This window comes from Neomonachus schauinslandi, chromosome 3, assembly GCF_002201575.2.
Source record: "Neomonachus schauinslandi chromosome 3, ASM220157v2, whole genome shotgun sequence".
Lineage (NCBI taxonomy): Eukaryota > Metazoa > Chordata > Mammalia > Carnivora > Phocidae > Neomonachus > Neomonachus schauinslandi.
In genome coordinates, this window is record NC_058405.1 from 60,540,852 (window position 1) to 60,565,080 (window position 24,229).

The following is a 24,229-nucleotide window of genomic DNA, read 5'->3' on the forward strand; positions in this document are numbered from 1 at the left end:
CTCCTTCCCAATGCCAGGGCATTGGCCCCATCTCCAGCGTCATCCAGCAGAGGTTTCTAGAACAGCGTGAGAGTGCTAGTGCAGAAGGAGCTGCTTCCTGAACTGCATTCTGCACAAAGGAAGGCAACCTCTGTTTGTAACCAGAGTGTTTCTGAGCCCCATAGAGACAACTGCCTTTCTGACAACTTTGGCCCAGAGATCCAGGGGGGGGGGGGGGGGGGCTCATTTCCTGTGCTGAGCACAATGTTAGCAGCCACTTGGACAGATGCACAGAGAACTGAAACAGGCCCCAGGGGAGGCCAGGTTAGTGAGCCCAGACACTCCCACTCAAGGCCTTCCATTCCTTCTGCTGGAAGACCAGCCAGGCCGTACCTACCTGCTAACCTGCTGTGCCAGGCGAGCCAGGCTCCAGAGTCTCCTCAGGCAGGTGCTCTGGGAGGCCGCAGGTGTGTTTGGCACTAACTGGGCACTGGCAGGCAGCGCTGATGGGCTCATGGGCTTGACTTGGTTCCAATTTCCATTTTTAACCCTTCCAAACACCGTGTGCTGCGCTGAAAGCCACCACGTTCTCAGGGACCCAGGCTGAGTCAGGCTGACTGGCCCGGAGGGAGTCAAGGCACTGTTCACTCCCAGAGTTTCTCTCGAAGCAGCCACTGCCCTTTGGGGTTCTCGGTCTCATGGAAGTCCTCCCCCGGAGACGCCAGGGGGTCCAGTGCAAAGAGCTCTGCATCCCATTCCATGTCTTCTCCTGAGAAGTTGAAGAGGATCTGTCTGGGGCTCCCCAGGCTGGAAGGGAGGAATGAGGCAGAGGGTTTAAGTGCAGCTTGGCTGGCTGCACAGAGAAGGGATGCTCTGATTCACTCTCCCCATGGAGACCCTCAGATGCTCCCCGATGCTGGGCCTTGCAGAGGCCAAAGCAGTGTCATCATGCGGGCTGGCCCCTGGGCTGGCCTTGAGCGGGAAGGATGGACGATGAGGGCTGGAGCCTGGTTTCAGTGTGTCCAGTATGTAGTCCATTATTATGGGAGGAAAAATGCTATTTAGAAAAGCTCCAAACCCATCAGAGTTGAATGGCTCTTGTACAAAGAAAAACAAGTGGCTGAGCCCAGATACACCCTTCTTCTGTGAAAGGGGAGGTCCCTACAGCATGACCTGGGTTGCCCAGAGCAAGAGAGTACTTACTGCCCTGAATGAGTAGGCCACAGGAACTTGGGGGCTAACGATGGTAACTCGTCTTGGCAGAATTGGAGCTGGAGGGAGAAAGGCCGAAAAATGGTAGCAAGGTGGCCAGGAGGGGCCCAGCCGACAAGAAGTTCTCCATCTAAGTCAGGCCAATGCCTTTCCAAGGCGGGGGCAGCTGCTTAGTTTGGTGTTGGTTCCCTCTTGGTGCTATGCCCTCCTCAACCCAAACGCTCATTAAAAATTCCTAGCACACAGTTTATCAGTGGCAAGGTGAGGGGGGGTGGGGAAGCAATGAAGGAGGGGGGCACAAAGCACGCGGGCTACAAAGGCCAGAAGGAAGGGCAGGGCAGATCCAGAGCCAAAGTGACAGTGAGGAGTGATGACAGGGGTGAACCAGGCTGGAGTATAAGCATAGACTTATACTCCACTTATCCTTTTTTTTCCAAAAGAAAAAACATTTTTAACAAAGATCTCCCTCCCCCCAAAATACATAAAAATAATTTTTGGTATATAGGATGGGGACTCAAGGCACCTTAAGAACCACCCCAGGAGTCTGGAGGACACAAAAACATCTTGGTTGTACGACTTGGTCCAAGCACTTACTCTTTTTTGCAGGCTTTGGGCTTAAATTTCAAGGTGCTGAATGCCCCTTCCACAGCCTTGGGCAAGTAAATGGGGTGCCTCTCGAGTCTCCTCTGAGTGCCAATGGTCCTGCACTCCATGGTCCTTCGAGACTGGCCATGTGTCCCGTGCACAGCACGCGCAGCGATGTCCTCCGAGTGCCGGCGTGGCGCCCGCAGGATCCAGTTGGAGTGCAAGCTGTGCTCCTGGGAGCTGGTGGCCACTGGAAGAGAGAAGCAGGAGTCTCAGGAAAGGAGGACTCGGCATCAGGGAGGAGCAGGAGAGGTGGTGTGGTGACTCGGGCTGAGAACCACAACAAATGCATAGATACCACAGCGGGTTCTTAGAAAGGATGGGAAAGGCAAGCAGGGGGCACGATCTGGTCTGACCCTGCAGTTATGGTTAGGGACACAGCAGAATATTGATGTGTTCATTAAAAATAAGGACACAGATCTATGTGTACTGACTTGCAAAGATACCCATGGTGTACTGCATATTGTGAAGCGAAAAGAGCAGATGACAAAATAGCAAAGAGATCCTATTTTTCTCATCCTCGGTGGATTTTGCTGTTCTTTTGCCCATGTCCTGGGTCCCTCAGGCCCGACTGTCGAGAAGAGGGCTGGCCTCTGTTAGGGACCGAGGGGCTGCAGTCAGGGAGGAGGGCGAGCAGATGCCCCTCCAGGAAACAGTGAGCTTGGGGCGTGGGAGTATCCTTCTGTCAAATTCCACCAAACCCGATGAGAACCTAAATTTCACAGATACAGGTGTTTTGAGGCCAGACCAGCTACAAACCACAAGGATGTACTCTTCAACCTTTTGAGCATTAAGTAAAACACTCAAGAATTATTTAGTATTGGTACCAAAAGCCGATCCCTCAGTAACAAGGGCCAGTAATCCCTGAATAAAATCATCATCAGTGATGCCAAGAAGGACAAGTCAAAGATGAAAGAAACTGATAGTCAAGTAATGGAATTTAAAAGTGGGCTGAATTCAGGAAGTGGTCAAATTGCTTGCTTTCCACCAGGAGAGAGCCAGTGACACAGGCTGGCGGAGAAAAGCATCAGCCCAGCCCTCAGCTCGCTCTCTCTCCAGGGACCCAGGCTGGCCTAGGCAGGACCCCTGCTCCTCTCCTGCCTTGTGCATCATCCTCAGAGCACTGATCATGAGGGCCTCAGAGGGCCCTGTGGGCAGAGGGGGGACAAAGCAGATGAAGGGTCGCTCAGGTCCAGCAGAGAGTGCCAAACTAGCTCAGGGAGCGTCAGAAGCCAGATTTTTAAATTCGGTCTCTGCTCCTTTTTCTTCTTTAAAAAAAAAAAAATGTGGTAAAATACACATAACATAAAATTTACCATCTGAGTCATCTTTTAGTGCACAGTTAAGGAGTGCAGAATATGTCCCCACTGGTGAGTGACGGCTCTCCAGGACTTCATCTTGAAAGACTGAAACTCTGTCTTCACAGCCATATAGCACCAGCCCCCCCTCTAATCCCTTTCTTTAGTGCTTTGCCTCAGCTTTGGCCAGTGGACCACAGGAAGGAGTTTTTGTCCAGATATGGCCGTGAATGTTGTCGGGTGGTGGCTGCAGGGACACCCAAAGCCGAGGGCCCCCGAGGAGAAGAGCAAGCCCTGGGCGGGGCTCCGGAGTGTGGATGCGAGTTTCCCTTTACTCCGAGGTGGGGTTCCTGATAACTCATCAGACAGCCCACTCCAGAGACTGCCACCCACCCACCCCCTGCCCCCTGGGGGGGGAGCACTCACCATCAAAGTCCACGTCCTCATTTGGAGGCTCTGCCTCAGCAGCCTGGGGCCGCTTCTCTGTATCCAGTTCCGCAATGATGGAATCAAAGAAGGCCATGGCCTCGGCCACATCTGCGCTGAACTGGGAGCATTTCTTTGGGGTTGCTTTCTGCTAGAGGTGAAGGGCAGGAGAGAGAGTTGCCTGAGCCAGCCTCAGAGCACCCACACACAAGCAAGCCACCACCGCCAAAAAGAATGCAGCACTGCTGAAACTAAATGCATGTGAAGTTATGAATTTGCAGAGTTTAAAAAGTAAATTTAAATAAGTGGGGAAGGAGGGTGGATGCTCCGGACCCACAACTGCTGTAGGTCAATGGATTTCTAATTGTCTCAAGGAGAGACAAATAAATAATAAGATCTACGTTCTTATTCAAGAGACTGTTTTGACCTTTAGGCAAAATACTTAGTCTTCCTTTGGACTTTTTCCCTGCTGGTAAACACCCAATTAGGTGATCCTGCAGCTCCGTTGATAGGCAATGAGGGGCTCACAGCAGGAAAGAAAGGACAAGATAGACTAGAAATGCTCTGAAAGAGCTGTCAGGACCTAAAGTGGCCAAACTTGAGCTCAAGTCATGGTATAAATTGAAGAAAAATTAGTATGATTGAAAAGTATAAGGCATAATAAAATATGGAGTTAAAAAAAAAAAAAGTCTACTGAGTGCCTAACCAGGTTCCAGGCTCTGTCCTGATCTATTCTTCTTCATGATCTCATTCCTCACCACTATCTTCACAACCTCCCACCAGTGGTCTTGGGGGGCTGAAGGGGAAGTTCAAGCACCGTGGTGGACCTCCATGGAGAACTCACAATGAAAGGCACAGAATCAATGTGTGTTGAAGAAGGCACAAAGAAATGGAAAAGCATTCCATGCTCCTGGATTGGAAGAAAAAATACTGTGATAATGTCTATGCTACCTAGAGCAATCTACACATTTAATGCAATCCCTATCAAAATACCATCAACTTTTTTCAAAGCAATGGAACAAATAATCCTAAAATTTGTATGGAACCAGAAAAGACACCAAATAGCCAGAGGAATGTTGAAAAAGAAAAGCAAAGCTGGTGGCATCACAATTCTGGACTTCAAGCTCTATTACAAAGCTATCATCATCAAGACAGTATGGTACCGGCACAAAAACAGACACATAGATCAATGGAACAGAATAGAGAGCCCAGAAATGGACCCTCAACTCTATGGTCAACTAACCTTCAACAAAGCAGGAAAGAATGTCCAATGAAAAAAGGACAATCTCTTCAACAAAAGGTGTTGGGAAAATTGGACAGCCACATGCAGAAGAATGATACTGGACCATTTTCTTACGCCACATGCAAAAAGTAGACTCAAAATGGATGAAAGACCTAAATGTGCGACAGGAATCCATCAAAATCCTTGAGGAGAACACAGGCAGCAACCTCTTCCACCTCAGCCGCGGCAACTTCTTCCTAGAAACATTGCCAAAGACAAGGGAAGCAAGGGCAAAAATGAACCATTGGGACTTCATCAAGATAAAAAGCTTTTGCACAGCAAAAGAAATAGTCAACAAAACCAAAAGACAACCGACAGAATGGGAGAAGATATTTGCAAATGACATATCAGATAAAGGGCGAGTATCCAAAATCTGTAAAGAACTTATTAAACTCAACACCCAAAGAACAAATAATCCAATCAAGAAATGGGCAGAAGACACGAACAGACATTTCTTCAAAGAAGACATCCAAATGGCCAACAGACACATGAAAAAGTGCTCAACATCGCTCAGCATCAGGGAAATACAAATCAAAACCTCAATGAGATACTACCTCACACCAGCCAGAATGGCTAAAATTAACAAGTCAGGAAACGACATATGTTGGCGGGGATGTGGAGAAAGGGGAACCCTCCTACACTGTTGGTGGGAATGCAAGCTGGTGCAGCCACTCTGGAAAATGGTATGGAGGTTCCTCAAAAAGTTGAAAATAGAGCTACCCTACGACCCAGCAATTGCACTACTGGGTATTTACCCCAAAGATACAAATGTAGTCATCCGAAGGGGCACCTGCACCCCAATGTTTATAGCAGCAATGTCCACAATAGCCAAACTATGGAAAGAGCCTAGATGTCCATCAACAGATGAATGGATAAAGAAGATGTGGTATATATATACAATGAAATATTATGCAGCCATCAAAAAAATGAAATCTTGCCATTTGCAACAATGTGGATGGAACTAGAGGGGATTATGCTAAGTGAAATAAGTCAATCAGAAAAAGGCAATTATCATATGATCTCACTGATATGTGGAATTTGAGAAACAAGGCAGAGGATCATAGGGGAAGGGAAGGAAAAATGAAACAAGACAAAACCAGAGAGGGAGACAAACCATAAGAGACTTTTAATCTCAGGAAACAAACTGAGGGTTGCTGGAGTGGAGGGGGGTGGGAGGGATGGGGTGGCTGGGTGATGGACATTGGGGAGGGTATGTGCTATGGTGAGCACTGTGAATTGTGTAAGACTGATGAATCACAGACCTGTACCCCTGAAACAAATAATACGTTATATGTTAATAAAAAGAAAAAAAAGAATCAATGTGTGAACCCAAAAAAAGCTGTCTGAGGAATTTAGTAAATAAGAGAACTCAGGGAGGAAAAGAAGTGACAATATGCGTTAACTTGGGCTCTTCTGACCCTGTGTAGAATTATTTTATTTTATGTGAGCATTTTTATTTTATTTTTGTTTTATTTGGGTATAGTTGACACACCATATTACATTAGTTTCAGGTGTACAATGTAGTGATTTGACAAGTTTATACATTATGCTGCATTCACCCCAGTATACCTTCCAGCTGTCCCATTACATCGCTATTACTGTATCATTGACTGTATTCCTTACGCTGTGCTTTTTATTCCCATGACTTATTCATTCCATAATTGGAAGCCTGTATCTCCCACTCTCCTTCACCCATTTTGTCCATCTCCCCATTCCTCCCCTCTAGCAACCATCAGTTTGTTCTCCACATTTATAGGTCTGTTTCTGCTTTCTGTTTATTCATTTGTTTTTGTTTCTTTTTTAGATTCCACTTAGGAGTGGAATCATACGGTATTTGTCTTTCTCAGTTGGACTTATTCCACTTAGCATAATACCTTCTAAGTCCATCATGTTGTATCAAATGATACAATCTAGTCTTTTTTATGGCTGTGTAATATTCATGTGTGTGTGTGTGGTATGTGCGCGTGCATGTGTGTGCACATCTTCCTTATCCATTTGTCTATTGATGGATACTTGGATTGCTTCCATAATTTGGTTATTGTCAATAATGCTGCAATAAACATCAGGGTGCATATATCTTTCCAAATTAGTGTTTTGTGTTCATCAGGTAAATACCCAGTTGTGGAATTATTGGGTCATATAGTACCTCTATTTTTAATTTTTTGAGGAACCTCCATACTGTTTTCCACAGTGGCTGCATTAATTTGCATTCCCACCAACAATGCACAAGAGTTTCTTTTTCTTTACATCATGGCCAACACTTGCTGTTTCTTGTCTTTTTGATTCTAGCCATTCTGACAGGTGTGAGGTGATATCTCATTGTGGTTTTGATTTGCATTTCCCTAATGATGAGTGATGTTGAGCATCTTTTCATGTGTCTGTTGGCCATCAGTATATCTTCTTTGGATTGATTGGGTTTTTTGGTATTGAGTTGTATAAGTTCTTTAGACATTTTGGATATTAACCCTTTATCAGATATATCATTTGCAAATATCTTCTCCCATTCAGTAGGTTTCCTTTTCATTTTGTTGATGGTTTCCTTTGCTGTGCAAAAGCTTTTTATTTTGATGGCGTCCCAATAGTTTATTTTTACTTTTATTTCCTCTGCCTCAGGAGACATATCTAGAAAAATGCTGCTACAGCTGATGTCAAAGAAATTACTGCCTGTGCTTTCTTCTAGGATTTTTATGGTTTCAGATCTCACATTTAGGTCTTAAATCCATTTTGAGTTCACTTTTGTGTGTAGTGTTAAAAAGTGGTCCGGTTTCATTCTTTTGCGTGTGTGCATCCAGTTTTCCCAGCGCCATTTATCCAAGAGACTGTCTCTTCCCCATTGTGTATTCTTGCCTCCTTTGTCTTAGACTAATTGACCTTACAACTATGGGTTTATTTCTGGAGCCTCTATTCTGTTCCACTGACCTATGAGTCTGTTTTTGTGCCATATGTGGGCATTTTTAAAGGGAGATGGTATTAAAAGTGAATATTAAAGTACAGGCTGGGATGTTGGGAAATAAAATGATGACATCTGTATGTACATACAAGATCTTGGTGAAATGTACGCATTTCATACTACTAGAAGACATTTTTAAATGGAGAGGGTTTTTTTTCCTTTTATATTTGTAAGGCACTTTCTTAAAGAAAATTTTTAAGAAGCACAACATAAGCCTGAATCTTTTGTGTTAAAAGTGGAATACTATCCACATGTACTTATCCCTCCCCCTTCAAAGAGCCCATTAAAATGAAGCCAGGAGTGCAGAGAGAAGAAAACCTAGGGACAAAGAGAGGAAGAGAGAGGCCATCAGTAGAAGAGATATTTCCAGAACCTTCTGGCAGTTGAAAAGCAAATGAAGTGGGGGAGATGTGAAAGAGCAGAGGGACCAGCCTTCTAGAACATTATGGGTTAGGGAGGCAACTAAAAGGGGTAAAATTTGACCCTCGAGAACCCAAAATGCACCAGACTTGGCAACACCAGGTACACCAAGGGCTAGGAGTGGGGAGCAGGACTGCAACGGGATGGATTGGTTGGCAGTCTGTAGGAGCACAGCAGGCCAGGCCACCAGGCATCCTTCCTGCAGGCAGACGATAGGAGGGCCCACCTCTGAAGGCAGGTCACAATTCTCGTCCCTCCTGTGGTTTTTCTTAGTGGTCCCTCTGCCTTGAATGTCTCATCTGGCTGATTCCTACTCATCCAACAAGATGGGCTGGGTCAGCTCATTCTCCAGTAGACCACCCCTCTCCTAGACTGTTCTCTCCTCTAGGCTCCATGGTCTTCAGTCCCTAGCCTAATTCTCCTATGACACATATCATTTTAGAAATTATTTTTGTGAAGTGAAAGAGAAACATAGAATGGAGAAAGCCACACAATCTGGACTGAACCCCAAAGGAGGGATAAATATTATTTAATAGGGATGCAAGGTCTGTAGGTCTTTGTATCTCAGAACTCATGGAAAGGGTGCCTCTGAGTCTCTGACTCAGCAAATTCCATCAGTGTTTGGTTTAAGGCAAGGGTCTCAGTCTCACATGTGGGCATCACATTCTTTTTCATGGGGTCACCCTACAAAATGATGTAAGCTGTTCATCCCTCAGTGTCTCCAGGAAGTAGACTTTGGCCAGCAGCTCAGAGCAGCCTGAATCTGTTGCTTTCATTTATTAAAGAATTTAGAAAAGAGTCGGCTTTGGTGTCTTAACTACCAAAGGCTTAGAAACCAGTGAGACCATAACCATTAGTCATGTTAACAGGAACCCTTGATGGTGGCTTCTCGTAAATCTCATAAATCCAGAAACTCCTCAAGTATTGTCCTTCGAGGATCACATTTACAAGTTAAAAAATAAATCTTCAGCATATGTATTACCACTTTAGCCCCTATACTTTCTGTCCATCAAAACTGGTAGACAAAGACCCTTTCAGCTGCACACTTGTTGGTTATTCCAAATATTCAAATATATTTTTTGTTTCCAAAGCCTCAAGCTTTAGGATTTGAGACTCAGGTCTCCCTCCCATACCTTGTCCTTTCTATGAGGCTGAGAAGTGATTACCTTTGGGGGCACCCTGACATAGAAGCTCCTCAGCCAGCACTGCTCTTCCAGGTCCTACTTCTGGGGTCTCTGCTGGCCCATCCAATACATTACCATTCTAAAACTTTCTTCTGCTAAAAGAGCTTGTAGATCCTGGTGTGTCTGGAGAATGAGACATTGGTGACATTATCTGTGGCTGACCCACACATACCTGTGTGACCAAGTCTTATCCCAAAGGACAGCTTCCTCCACTTGCCCCAACTGCCTTTGTCAGTTCCCCCCAAACCCTTCATGGAATGAAGTCGGGGCACAAATAAATGCAAATGAACAAACAATTGCTTTCCTTCCTTCCTCACCCCTGCCTTCCTTCCCTGAAAATGAAAGCAGCATCCCTTGAATGAGTCTGAGAGCCTGGCCCGGGAGGGCCAGTGACGGTATACCTCTCCCTCGTCCCTGTCAGGGTGGTTCCATAACAGGGGAGCCCAATTCCAGCTGGACATTGGCATCTCCTGAGATGCTCCTAAAGAATATCTATCTATACCTGGCTCTTTCCCAGACCATTGGTTCAGACAATCAAGTGATTCTAATACACGGCAGGGGAGAACCACTGCTCTATGGGGGCCCCCGCATGGGAGAGGGAGCCAGTGCACCCACAAATCCCCACCTCAGGGTCTGATTTAGGACAGAAATCTCAAATGCCAGTCTTATTCCCTGGCTTTGCAAGTGCAGACAAGAATGTCTCTATCAAGACAAGGACACAAGGGACAGGACCCCAGGGGACAGAACACAGGTCATTGAAGAAAGAGGACAAAGCCCCGGGATTTCAGTGCCCAGACTCACTGTGTTCTTGTGTACCTCCTGTTCCTCGGCACGCAGAGCGCCAAGCAAAGGACTCCATCTGCCCGTGCTCTGCTTCCTGTACCAACAGGGGGTGTAGAGCATCCCCCACAGGGGTGCACCCAACATCTACCTTTCCCTCCCAGTCCCCAAACTTGACCTGGATCCCCTCCTGGGAACGCATTCCCTCAGCTTGCATCTTTGTTTGCTTCCTGGGTTTAGTGTTTGGCATTCACCTCTGCTAAGCTTCGTGGTGGGTAGGCGCCAAGGTTCTTGTTTATCTCTCCATTGTTTCCTTTTGAAAATATAAGCAAACGTGAATTTATATTTGTGTTTACCCACTTTCTTAAAAAACAAAATGTAGCCTACAAGATACAGCTGTAAACATTGCTTTCTTCACTCAGTGTATCCTGAGGACTACTCCCAGCAGTAGACAAAGACCCTCCTCAGCCCTGGTAACCCTGCCTGGCTCTCCATTGTGCAGACCCACTGGCAGAACAAACCAGAGTCCCCTATTGTCAGATCTTTGGCTTTTTTGTAATTTTTTGCTATGAAAGCTAGTGCTTAACACATATGTCATTTTGCATTTTGCCAGTAATACCCTAGCTTGGGGTAGGCTTCTAACTGTAAGTACTCCGCTCTCTGTGTATCTGCTTGATGGAGAGAATGGGAAGCATCAAGCCGTCTTGCAAGTCAGTCACACAGGATTTGGTTAACAGAGTTTCTGTTGCACCTTATAAAATATATGTTTACATGTCTCCAAATGAATGCTGTGGTGACTTTTCTGAGTTCCGAGGCTAAGCTACATGTTTGGGTCTTTTCAAGTCCTGGTTTAAACCCAGGCTGATTCTAGCTTGCTGTTTTTTGTTTGTTTGTTTGTTTGTTTGTTTGTTTTGCCTTCCCATAGTTTCTGTGGGCCTTTTCTGCCTCCACTGCCACATTCTCTTGTGTCACTCCCAATCTTGACTTTTTCTTCTAGCCCGAAATTTTTTAACTACTTCTTTGGGCAGCCTTCCCATTGCACCTGCTCAGGCCCCAGTTCCACAGGACTCGTGTTCCTTCGCTGTCGACCCCATAGCAGCCCTGGGGAGAAGGCACATGGGCTGAAAGCATCCATATTGCATTGCCTACTCCATTCCAATGTGCCTTTCACATGAAACCTTCTGTGGCCTTGGTTATCATTTTCCAAGCCTCATTGTCCCATCCCCCTCACACCAGGCCTGGGTCTCCAATTTACCTTTCCCTTTGCATTTTCCCCAAATGAACTCAACTGTAATTCTTTGGCAACGCTTTGGCAACTAACACTCACAGTTAAGACTCTTATGATATATGCTCACCACCAGTCCCTGCCTATATGAGACAGGTTGGGGGATATACACAACTCCCAACATTCTGATTGAAATTCTATCTGTTTCTCTGCCAAGGAACCTCAACACACCAGTGATGCTGAGGATTGCAGCTTGAGACAATGGGCTGTGTCAGGGCAAACAGACTACCATTCCACCTATGAATGCTGAGTACCTATTTCAATGTCTGGCATGGAGTGGTAATTATTCATTGATGAATGAATATATGCTATATACAGCTATTACCTAATGTTTATTTTCTCCAGTCAGCTTGCATGTTGCTAATATATCCTTTTGGATTTAACTTGGCAAATGTTAAGAACTCTGTACTCCTATTTTTATGGAGTACTGATAACACTCTGTTGAGCAAATAATACCTGGAAATATGAATGTCCATATATTGTGATGAAATTTCCAGGATCAGATGTGGAACTAGTTGGGATTAGAGAGACCATTTTCCCTTGGATCACTCAGCTGTGTGAAATTAAATGCAAAACAGCTCAAATTTATCCACAAGCAATTTAATATCACCAAAAAAAATATAAATAAATAAAGAGCTTTTGAGGACAAACCCTAAAAGCTCTAACACATCTTCTTTGCCTTCTGCCATCCTTGGAATGGATATTTAAGACCAAGTTCAAAGTGATATTTACCTTATCCCTTTTATATTACAACACCTAAGAAAGTGTGTACCCATAACTGAGTGGGAGTTTGTGAAGAAAAAATGGGACTTTATGAAACAAGAACTGAAGCTATGAGAAACAAGCAATTTGAAAAAAGATATAGTCATTAGAATTTAATTACATACATACATATACCCACATACAAAATTTCAACAAAATTTAAGCTAAATGGTACACTTGCCTGAACTGAAGAAAAAAATCAGTGAAGTAGATAAGAGAGCTGAGAAAATCAGTCCAAAGAGATAAAAAGAAGGAAGAAGGGGCGCCTGGGTGGATCAGTCGTTAGGCGTCTGCCTTCGGCTCAGGTCATGATCCCAGGGTCCTGGGATCAAGCCCCGCATCGGGCTCCCTGCTCGGCGGGAAGCCTGCTTATCTCTCTCCCACTCCCCCTGCTTGTGTTCCCTCTCTCACTGTGTCTCTCTCTCTGTTAAATAAATAAAATCTTTAAAAAAAAGGAAGAAGTTTGTCACAAACTCTAGTATAACTCGACTTTGGCATGACCTATCATAACTAAACATTACAATCATTTTGGAAGCATAGCCACACATCTTCTCTCTTTGATCGTAGATATTATAGATTCACAGGTTGATAGACTTAGTCTTTGTCCTCTCTGCTTTTTAACCTTAAGGCCACTATTTCTTTTGCCCACACCTGGTAGTTCCTCACCTTATACGTCATCTAAATGATCATTCCACTTTAACAAAACACCGAGTGGAAAAAATTTGCTCACATTTATCAAACAGTTAGAAGCCTGATTAAATTCAGTTGAATTCATATCCTTGAGGAATAGGATAAAACCCACACATGCAGTAAGTGAAACATCACAATCCAGAGAGAGAAGGGATGAATTTGTCAATAAATGGTGGGAAACTTTGCTACTTGGGGAAAATTCAAGTTGGATTCTCACTTCCCACTTCCTGTCAAAATACATTGCTGATAGATAAAAGATGGGTTTTTAAAAATGGAACTATCAAAAAAGGGGAAAAATGGCAAATACACAGCTGACCTTGAGACATAGAAGGCTTTCTAAGCAGGAAAACAATGGAAGAAATATCAAAGACAAAAATGGATATCTTTGACTACATAAAAATCAATAGTATTTATACACCAGAAAATGTCAAATAAAATTAAAACACACATAATAACTTGGAGAAAATATCTTAGCACATGTGGCAGACAGTATGCTCATATTCTTAATATGAGTCCATGGAAATAACAAATCTTTAATAGAGCCAGAAGAAAAATGTAGAAGACATGAATGGGCAATCAATTAAACAAGAAGTGCACATTGGTTTGATAAGTTAAAGGGGTCATTCTTTGCTCAAGCAATAATCAAAGAAAAGTACATATAATAATGCAATTTATTACATCAGTGAGCTTTCTAAATTAATGCAATACTAGGTGCTAATAAAATGCAATATGAAGTGCTTTCTAACTCACTGTTGATGAAAGTGTAAATTATAAAATGTTTCTGGAAAGCAATATGTAGAAGAATCTTTAAAAATGAATGATCTTTAAACTTTGCCCCATTAGTCACGCTTATAGGAATCACTAAAACATGCCTTATAGAGTAGTATGTATTTATTTGTAATTCTTCACAATTACTTAAAGAATGTGAGTTGTTACATTTTTGCCATTAAAACTTTAGTTTTCAAAGACTAGTTAATGAGGTGGGAAAAAATCCACAAAATATTATATTAACTGAAAAGAGATTATAAAAAAGTATATGGTATAAACCAAATTTAGTAAATTCATACATACACATACATTAGGGTTGTCAAAATTAGCAAATAAAAGTATAGGACAGCAGTTAAGTTTCAATTTCACATAAACAATGAATAACTTTTTAGTATAAATACATACCAGACATTGCATGGACATAATTATACTAAAGAAAAAAACCATCACTTATCTTAAATTCAAATTTAAATGCATCCTTTGTTTTAGCTGACAACCCTAATACACATATATGCAAATATTCAGGAAATAAATGATTGAAAGAGAATATACCTAAATATTTTATAGTGATTATCTCTAAATGGTAGGATTCTAAGTTATTTTTATTTTATTTCTTATACTTCTCTGTGTTTTATAAATTTATCTAACATAATATAATTTTATCATCCAAAATTTTTTTTAAGTTGACCCAAAATGTCCTTTTGATGGTGAACTCTGATCCATTACACATTGGATATTTTAATTATTAGGATATGATTCTATATGAATATACTCAAACTATATTCCACTCCACTAAAAATAAAAGATAACTTTCCACTCAGTGAAAACAACAGATCTACTACTCTTCTAGATCTTCCACCAAACTTTGTAAGTTTTCTTCTTAAACCTTCTTAACGGCACCTGGGTGGCTCAGTCAGTTAAGCGTCTGCCTTTGGCTCAGGTCCTGATCCCAGGGTCCTGGGGTGGAGTCCCCAGATCGGGCTCCCTGCTGAGTGGGGAGCCTGCTTCTCCCTCTCCCTCTGCTCCTCCCTCCCCACCCCCCACTTGTGCTCCCTCTCTCCGTCTCTCTCGTAAAAATAAATAAATAAAATCTTTTTTAAAAAATGAACTTTGGGGGCGCCTGGGTGGCTCAGTTGGTTAAGCGACTGCCTTCGGCTCAGGTCATGATCCTGGAGTCCCGGGATCGAGTCCCGCATCGGGCTCCCTGCTCGGCGGGGGGTCTGCTTCTCCCTCTGACCCTCCTCCCTCTCATGCTCTCTGTCTCTCATTCTCTCTCTCTCAAATAAATAAATAAATAAATAATCTTTAAAAAAAATGCACTTTGGGACTTCATCAAGATAAAAAGCTTCTGCACAGCAAAGGAAACAGTCAACAAAACAGAGGCAACCCACAGAATGGGAGAAGATTTTTGCAAATGACAATACAGATAAAGGGCTGGTATCCAAGATCTATAAAGAACTTATCAAACTCAACACCCAGAAAAACAAATAAGTCAAAAAATGGGCAGAAGACACGAACAGACACTTCTCCAAAGACATACAAATGGCTAACAGACACATGAAAAAATGTTCAACATCATTAGCCATCAGGAAAATTCAAATCAAAACCACATTGAGATACCACCTTACACCAGTCAGAATGGCAAAAATTGACAAGGCAGGAAACAACAAATGTTGGAGAGGTTGTGGAGAAAGGGGAACCCTCTTACACTGTTGGTGGGAATGCAAGTTAGTATAGCCACTTTGGAAAACAGTGTGGAGGTTCCTCAAAAAATGAAAAATAGAGCTCCCTATGACCCAGCAATTGCACTACTGGGTATTTACCCCCAAAACACAGATGTAGGGAAAAGAAGGGCCATATGCACCCCAATGTTCATAGCAGCAATGTCCACAATAGCCAAACTGTGGAAAGATCCAAGATGCCCTTCAACAGACAAATGGATAAAGAAGATGTGGTCCATGTATACAATGGAATATTACTCAGCCATCAGAAAGGATGAATACCCAACTTTTGCATCAACATGGATGGGACTGGAGGAGATTATGCTAAGTGAAATAAGTCAAGCAGAGAAAGTCAATTATCATATGGTTTCACTTATTTGTGGAACATAAGGAATAGCATGGAGGACATTAGGAGAAGGAAGAGAAAAATGAAAGGGGGGAAATCAGAGGGGGAGACGAACCATGGGAGACTATGGACTCCGAGAACCAAACTGAGGTGTTAGAGGGGAGGGAGGTGGGGGGATGGGTTAGCCTGGTGATGGGTATTAAGGAGAGCACGATGATGGGTATTAAGGAGGGCACTGGGTGCTATACGCAAACAATGAACCATGGAACACTACATCAAAAACTGATGATGTAATGTATGCTGACTAACATAACATAATAAAAAAAAAAAAGAAAAAAAAGAAAAGAAACCTTCTTAAATTACAGTTAGAGTTTCTCAGGTTATTGGTTTATTGAAAGTCTGCTATGTGGCTGGAGCCATGCAAGAGGTTGGAGATAGAAAGATAAATAAGACACAGTGCCCCCACTCAAAGAGCTCGTGGCCAGTAGCAGAACTAACAAATGAACAGACAATTACAGTGCTGGGTGCTAAGTGCTAGATGGGGGTCAGACACAAGGAGGGGAAGAAATCCACTGTCTTAGATTGTGAATGTGAGAAGTGCCTTCCTAGGGAAATGCTTTCTCTGCTGTTAAAAGACAAGAAGTTAGCCAGGTGAATGGGGTGTGGTAAAGAGGAAAAGAGGGGACGAAGTATTATTTCTAGGCTGAGCAAACAGCATGTGCCTGGAAGATAGATTGGGGAATGTAATTACCCATCTTGTGGTCTGACTGAGAGGGGCTGCAGGAATTATATACTTTGTTATCAATCATCATTATACAGTTTGTCATCTTGTGGAGAGCTGTGCCAAGCAAAATAGAATGTTCTTTGCAGCTCATATTGAATCAGTACCACCTTTCAGCTCTGCAAACCAGATATAGGCCAAGTGATAGAGACTCTCCCAGTAACTGATGCTCCAGAAAACCTGCATTTTAATATCACTGTGTTTGCACAAAGTCTCCCCAGCAGATCTGAAAAATAATTCCCAGAGATGTAAAAAGAGATCTAGAATCTGCCTTCTATCCCATATGAAATTATAGATGCATATTATACATGGATGATTTGGAATCTTTTTAGATGAATTGGATTCAGATCCTCCTGCCATAGAGGAGAAAGAATTCTTCTACTTGCTATTGACATGGTCCTATCTGATGTACCAGGATTGGATGGCCTTAATAGAAAATTGATTCTGAAAACAAACTATTGCCAGAATAAAACTACTTTAAATAAAAATCAATCACTTTTGGCAAACATTCTCCAGAATCCCATTGGTTCTTTTTAAACCATTATAGCAGGCGAATTTCTTTAGCTGGGGTGGAGTAGGGCGGGGTGCAAGGATGGGGTGCATTTTGCAGCTAGTTCATCCAAGCAGACATATCAGGAATCCAAACTGCTCAGAATTAGATGACCCATAAGAGAATTAATAATGTTTTCTTCTGTCTGCGGTGGGTGACCAGGATCCCTAGCTTCAGAAAATGTCCAGCTCAAACCATCTGAGCAGTGTTCCACTGGGGCACTGCAACCAACCTATGCTATAACAAGCACTCTGGTCAGAGTGAGCCTTATTGCAAACTCTTCCTCTTCACCACCATCAAAACCCAAGCTGTTCAGCTGTACAGAAGGAAGGAAGTTCGGACACATGCAACCCATTAACATGGATGAGCCTGGGAAACATGCTGAGTGACAGAAACCAGTCACAGAAGGACAAATTGTATATGATTGATCTATCTGAGGTTCCTAGAGTAGGCAAATTCATAGAGACAGAAAGCATAATAGAGGTGACCAGGAGTTGGGGTAGCAGGAAAATGGGGCATTACTGTTTCCTGGATAGAGACTTTGTTTGGGGTGATGAGAAAGTTCTGGAAAGGAGAGTAGTGGGCTACACACCATTGTGAATGTGCTTCATGCCAGTGAGTTGTACACTTAAAAATGGTTAAAGTGGTAAATTTTTTAAAGTGCATCTTACTTAAAAAGACTTTTATATTTTAAGAAATAATCAGACCTTTTATAAAAAACATTCTCCTGATTCCTAAATGAAGTATTTTAGAGCCTCCCTGACCTCTTAATGGATTCCTTTTCTAGTGTACTACTAATACATTTCATAAAGTGTTCTAAAAATATATTAACTAAGGCTTAATAGTCTTTTGGATGCAGTACTATGGGCTTATATAAACGATTGCTTGGAAAAATTCATGGAAGACTAGTGGGAAGAACTCTGGTTATTGTCTGACAATTAACAATTTGAAAGGTGTCCAGTGTTACACATTTTCCTCTAAAAGAAATTTATATAAAATCATCCAAAGAGAAACATTTAATTTCTTAAGAATTTATTAACTGTGATACACTTCATTACCCATAAGCTGGGGACACTTAAAAAGCACTCACTGAACATGCTAAGAAGTGCCATGTTGAAAATGGTAAATATTATGTTTATTTTACCACCAAAAAAAAAAAAAAAGCTGAAATGGGTGATGAAATGTTCTAGAATTAGACAGTGGTGACAGGTTGCACAACTCCGAAGATACTAACCACTCAGTAATACACTTCAAAGGATGAGTTTCGTGGTATGTAAATTAAAGCTATTATTTAAAAAAAAAAATCCAAGCTGAGAGAAGCAGTCTTTATGAGGAGTAGAAAGATAGAAGTCAAATATCCCAGAGCCCCTCCCAGCAGCTGGAAGAAATTACCTAAAGAACTAGGTGAGGGGGGGAAGCACAGACTGAGGTCAGTCATGTCCCAGACAAGACCCCAAAACAGATTGCAGAGGGGGAATTCGCTTTCCAAGGTGTTGAGGTGAGGGGGTCAAATAGCAGGAAACACAACAGGATAGTTTTTTACTTTTCACAGACATTTTTCTCTCATAGGGTGCACCACATCTTCGGAGGCTTTTGACAAAGATCGGCGGGAGGGTGTGTGGTCCATCCATGCCTCTGGCATCTGAATTCTCTGCTGGGTCTGGAAGGGATGGACAGAAGTTACGTGCCCAGGTGCCGTTGCCTGGACCCTCAGGAAGATGCAGGTCAGGCTCGTCGCAGCAGGGGCTCTGAGAAGTCACCACCAGAAACGTGTGTACTGGTTTATTGCCTTGCTTTCCCACAAGCGTGACCACCCATGAGGACAGGGACTTTGACTCGATTACCAGTATTTAGAGCAGCCCCTGACACACACCCTGTTCCTGACAACAACAATATGTGTTGAGGAAGGGAGGCAGGGAGGGAGGATGGACAGACATATCTATTGATGAGTTGTTGCTTAAATATTGTTGAGGGCATTACTAGCCACATCACACATGGTTTCTGCATCAGGTCCCATGTGAGAAATTCTGGAACTTAAAGCTGGGAAAAAATCTCACTTCCACTGACCAAAGGGTATGGTTCTTCCTCTTAGACAGAATTTTAATATAGATCCAGCTCTCTTTTTATGGTAGCTTCTAAGAGGTACAGAGCTGAACCTGACGCTCCTCTGTAGCTGCTGAATCAGCTCTATGATCTGCATAGCCTTGATTTTCTGTTGATGTTTTATTCTCTCCCAGTTGTCCAATATCTGCTGCTACTTTATTCTGCTGGTAGGTGGCTCATCTCAGATACTTTGTAGAATGAGCGAGGAAGAATGAAAACGTATTTCTGTTGAAATGGTTTGAAGATACAATCTGCCCCATTGTGAAGTTCGCATTGTAGCTGAGCCCACACTGTTTACCCAGCTTTCCTCCTAGTGCAAAAGTAGACAATCCACACTCAGGGCTTCAGTGCTACAGGGACCAAGAGTAAAAGTAGAGTCAGAGGTAGCCATGTGCAGGGAAGGTGTTGAGATGGAGGGAAATTTGACTCATGGATTGTAGAGAGGAGAGAACTTGATGCGCGCCTTCAGGGCATGCTTTAGGTCCAGGTTTCTCCTGCACAAGGGAGCCCAGCCATGCACCCCCTGTGAGAGAGCTTCGCCCTCGCACCGACTCCATGCGGGGTAGGAAGCGGGTACCTCTCTGATGACTCTCCCTGGCCCGGGGGTGCACAGTAAAGCAGCCTGCTCCCTCATCCTGCGGGGCGCACTCCCCCATCTGACAGATATGATACGTTTTCTGATTGAAAGACATTGTGGCTCCATTGACAAGAGTCTGAGCTCTGGCACAACGCGGACCCAGTTTAAATCCCAGCTTTCTCCTCATCGGGTGCACAGCCTTACATAAATCACTTCCTGTCTCGGAGACCCAGTTTTCTCCTCTGTAGACTGGGGCTGGGACTCAGCATGTTTCTAGGATGATCTGAAGTCAGGACTAACTGCCGGTGGTGCCTGACTGTACCTGGGCCATGGCAGGGGGCAGGGGTGAGGTGTGTGGAGGAGACTGGCAATGCGCCTCTTCGCTGGCAGGAACACCTGAGGTGCCCAGGGCAGGGGGTTGGGTGGCTTTGCCCCTATTGGTTCAGAAACTCTATGTTTCAGTACAGGACCCACTTCAAATATGGCCTCCTCCTGCCACTTGAATTTTGCAGTGTGTTGGAAATTCTAACACTGAAGCATCTAAACAATGAGTCCCAAACTATAGCTCATACCCGATGCTGACACAAAAGTCCTCAGAGGTGGGTTTTTTGTTTTGATATCAAAACGTTGCAAACCGTGTGTTTCATTCATTTTTGTAATGACCTCCTATTTGGAGGGAGGAACAGATTGTCACAGAGCCTGGCCAGGACCTCCTCGGTGCAGGGGCCAGAAGGGGTTTCCCGCAACCACCCCAGGCTCGCCTTCCTTCTGGCCTGTCCTTACTCCCTCCTCCCACCGATCCACATGGGTACTTGTCCCGGCTGTCTTATCTCCAGGTGGCTGGGACACCAAACCATTTGGCACCCTGGTGTATCATGCCTTAGCCACTGTTAACATTTCAGCAGGCCCTACTGGAATGCCTTACCAGGGTGTGAGAAAGTGTCAGTCTGGACCCTGGAGTGGCTTGTGAAATAAATTTAGTGTGTCATGACCAACATGCAAAACAACAACAACAGAAGAACAGTATCGATATTTTGAAAAAATATCAGAGTACCAGATAGAGAATAGGAATAAGTGTATCTCATGAAATTTTTGTTTTGGTTGTATTGAGTAAACTAGGTCAGTATCTAAAATATATTTCTTTTTTTTTATTTAAATTCAATTAGCTACAGTACATCATTAGTTTCAGATGTAGTGTTCAATAATTCATCAGTTGCGTATAACCTGTATTTCTTACAGAGAGTTTTAAACAGAACAGCCTGGAAGCCATTATCTTTCCAGAAAAGAGAGAGAGCCAGGGGAGCGCAGGTTCTGTGGCCAGGCCAGGGGCTGGTTTTCGTGGGGGGGGGGGGGGGGTTGCGGAGAGAAGGTCTGCACGGTGCTATGGTGCCCAGAGAACACTGCTCAATCCCTACACGGAGGCCAGCTCTTCCGTGATCTGTGCACAGAAGACCAGACTTTAAAGTTTATAAAGCTTTCGTAAGTGACCAAGAAGTAGTCACGGTTGTGCTCTGGGGATAGAAGAATGACAAAGATGCTGTTTCAGCGAGATCACGTGTACCAGAGTCCCTGCTGTGCACAAGAGGAGACACACAGGCAACGTACCACAGGAGGATGGGATAAATGCTACAACAGGGGTGTGTTTAGACTAATGGGAGAGAGGAGAAAAGGCTAATTCTGTGGAGGGCTGTGCTCATTTCCTAGGGCTGCCATCACAAAGTCCCACCCCCTGGGCTGCTTGGAGCAACAGAAGCTTACTGTCTCAGTCTGGAGGCCAGAAGTCTGAGGCCAAGATCGTGTCAGGGCCATGTTCTCTTTGAAAACATTAGAGGTGGATGTGTTCCAGGTCCCACCCAGTTTCTGGGGGGTCCCCAGCTTGTGGCAGCCAACTCCAGACCTCGCCTAGTGCTCCCCGGGAGTGTGTGTGTGTGTGTGTGTGTCTGTCCCAGTTTCCCCTTCTTATCGGACACCGGTGTTGTCAGATTAGGGGCCCACCCTAATGCTCGCAATCAGCCTAACTCATTTCACCTCTAATCAGCCTAGTTCCAGATAAGGTCACCTTCGGAGGTACTGGGGGTTAGGACTTAAACATATGATTTTGGGGAGACACAATTCAGCACACAACAAGGGGTCAGTGGAACGAATGGTGTTTGCCAAAACCTGAAGATCAGCAGGTGTTTTCTACCAACGCAGGAAAGGGATGACATTCCAGAAGAAAGGTGCTTTCTGGTCCCCTGCCCCTCCCACGCACGGAGCAGGCCGCCACAGGCCACCTGGCCAGCCACGGAGACGGCACCCACTGTGTCTCAGGCACACCCAGCATCCGACTCTTTCTTTAGGAGCCACGAAGGAGAGAGCTCGTCTGCCGGTGGCTAAGAAGCCTCCCGCACCTTCCATTTCAGAGTTAGTAAGCACTGGAAGACCTACTATGTGCCAGGTCCTATCACAGGCAGGACCTTGCTTTTCCTTCACAAGGTGTATTCTTATTTCCATTTCTATGCCACAGAAATCGAGGCCCAGAGAAGTCAACTCAAGCTGACAAAGGTACACAGCTGGTAAAGACAGAACTAAAGCTCGGGTCTTGGCCTGACTGACTTCAAAGCCATTTTAAAACTTTTTTCCCGGTTACATCATGGTGAGAGGCATCTCCCGAGGAAATGCGCACGTTGTGTCATTCCACAGGGCCAGAGTTGGGCGTTCTGTGCCTAAGCCCTCCCTGGAATCTTCAGACAGCCCAACTAGGGAGCGCAGGGAGGGAGGGAGCTAGGCTTTATAAAGAGAGAACTGCATTTTTGTTGTTGTTGTTGTTTTCAGGAAAATGCAGTGCCTGAAGGGAAGCTAACCAGAGCGGAGAACCCCAGGATATTCAAGTGAGGAGGGGGTCCAGAACCTACTGCAGCCCCTTCTGTCATGGGAGGTGACCCGGAAGGAAGGGTCCTGGCTCACCAATCCACAGCTGGCTGGTCACAGGGTCAGTTCTGGAACCCAAGAGTCGGTACTGGGACACTGACATACTTTCGGAGTTAAAGTGGTTATTTAAACCAATCCCACCTGGGATAAAATGCAGACAGTTGAAACCAGTCGGGGGAGGCCAAGCCCTAGAGATCTGATGGCCAGCCAGTTCAACGGTAATGGGGCCTCCACAGCCCACAGCACACTCTGCGGAAACAGGAGTGGGAGAGACGGGGCCACTGTTCAGGCATCAGGGAAACGATTAAAACAGCCTCAAACCTCAGGCATTTGAGAAAAAAAAAAAAAAAATTTGAGGCGTGAAGGAAGGAGTGCCCGAAGGAATTGGAGGTCCTGTCAGAGCAGGTTCCTGAGCCTCAGCTTGCTCTTCCGCGCTCCGGGAGTCTCTCCCAGCTCCCCCCGCGGCATTAATCGAATGCTCAGGGAAAGATAACGTGTACAAACACCGGGATAAGTAGAAACACCGAGATAACTGCCCGTGACTTCTTGCACTAATTTCCTGCTTGGGCTGCCTGGGCTTGAAGCCTCCCGTGCCCAGCAAAGCTGGCAGGCAATCTCCTCGAAGTCACAGGCTCTCCCGAGGCTGCGCCCGAGTCCCCGGGAGGCCTGGGCCCAACCTACAGCTGGAGCACATCCTCCAGTTGTTCGGCTCCCGTGGAGCTAAGCACCTAGATATTGGACTGCATCTAGTTCCCAGGAAGATTGCACTCGCCCCTGGGATTTTTAGAAGCCACACAAGCGTCATCTCATCCACCAAGCCGGCGGTCAGTGACAAATACACAGCGCGAACGCAGTGCGGCCTGCCAGCAAAGCCCCAGTCCTCCGCCCGGGCTGCTCGGTGCACACCACCCACCGCTCCTCCCCAGGGCCTCCTCCAGGAAGATGGGCAACAGGGGACTGCCACCCTGCCCCAGGCCGAGGAGAGGGCGGTGGGAGCCTCGAAGGAGGACGGCGCTGTGGCTCGGAAAGCGCAGACAAGTTAAGTTGCGCGTGCGCGGGAAGAGGGGGTGAGCCATGTTCCCACCCGGCCCCTGAGCTCTCGGAAGAATTCTCCTCCACACTGTACGTCTCCACAGCTCTTACCTTTCTGTCTTTGGAGGTGGACTGGCCAGGGGCCGTTTCCCCTCTCTTGGAGGACTTAGAGGAGGTAGAGGAGAGGCCGTGGGCGCGGCGGGGCTTCAGGCCGTCGAGGCTGCTGAGGTATTTCTTCCGCAAGGCCAACAGCTCCTGCAAGTACTGCAGGCAGTCCTGGGTGCGCGAGTACATCCACGCCCGGTCCCCCTCCTGCTGCAGGTAGGACAGGCTGGTGTCCGTGCTGCTGGGGCTTTTGTATTTCTTCAAGGACTCGCTGAATTTCTCCCCGTGGTCCCCGACCACGTACATGGAGCTGCTGCGGATCAGCCTCACCGTGGGGCTGGCTCTGTCCGAGTAGGGGCTCTCGGCCACGTCCGCCTTCCGCTGCGGGCCGGAGTTGAAGATCGAGTGCAGCCTTCTGAACAT

General features: G+C 45.0%; 1 protein-coding gene across 1 annotated transcript; it reads right to left on the reverse strand.

The window, feature by feature from the left end:
- Positions 1–623: 623 nt before the first annotated feature.
- Positions 624–24,229, reverse strand: C3H13orf42 (chromosome 3 C13orf42 homolog). Its single transcript, XM_021689461.1, has 4 exons — positions 23,813–24,229; positions 3,561–3,708; positions 1,786–2,026; positions 624–786 (listed from the first exon to the last, which is right to left on the reverse strand). The coding sequence occupies exons 1-4, from the start codon at positions 24,227–24,229 to the stop codon at positions 624–626; spliced, it is 969 nt and encodes a 322-aa protein (XP_021545136.1).

What these genes read in the sequence shown, in the direction of transcription:
- C3H13orf42 (XM_021689461.1), bottom strand. Translation starts at nt 24,229, where the DNA reads ATGTTCAGAAGGCTGCACTCGATCTTCAACTCCGGCCCGCAGCGGAAG. An exon ending in CCACCTCCAAAGACAGAAAG is followed by an intron (nt 3,709 to 23,812) that starts GTAAGAGCTGTG and finishes CACCTCTAGCAG; the next exon opens with AAAGCAACCCCAAAGAAATG. An exon ending in CCCAAAGCCTGCAAAAAAGA is followed by an intron (nt 787 to 1,785) that starts GTAAGTGCTTGG and finishes CCTCCCTTCCAG; the next exon opens with CCTGGGGAGCCCCAGACAGA.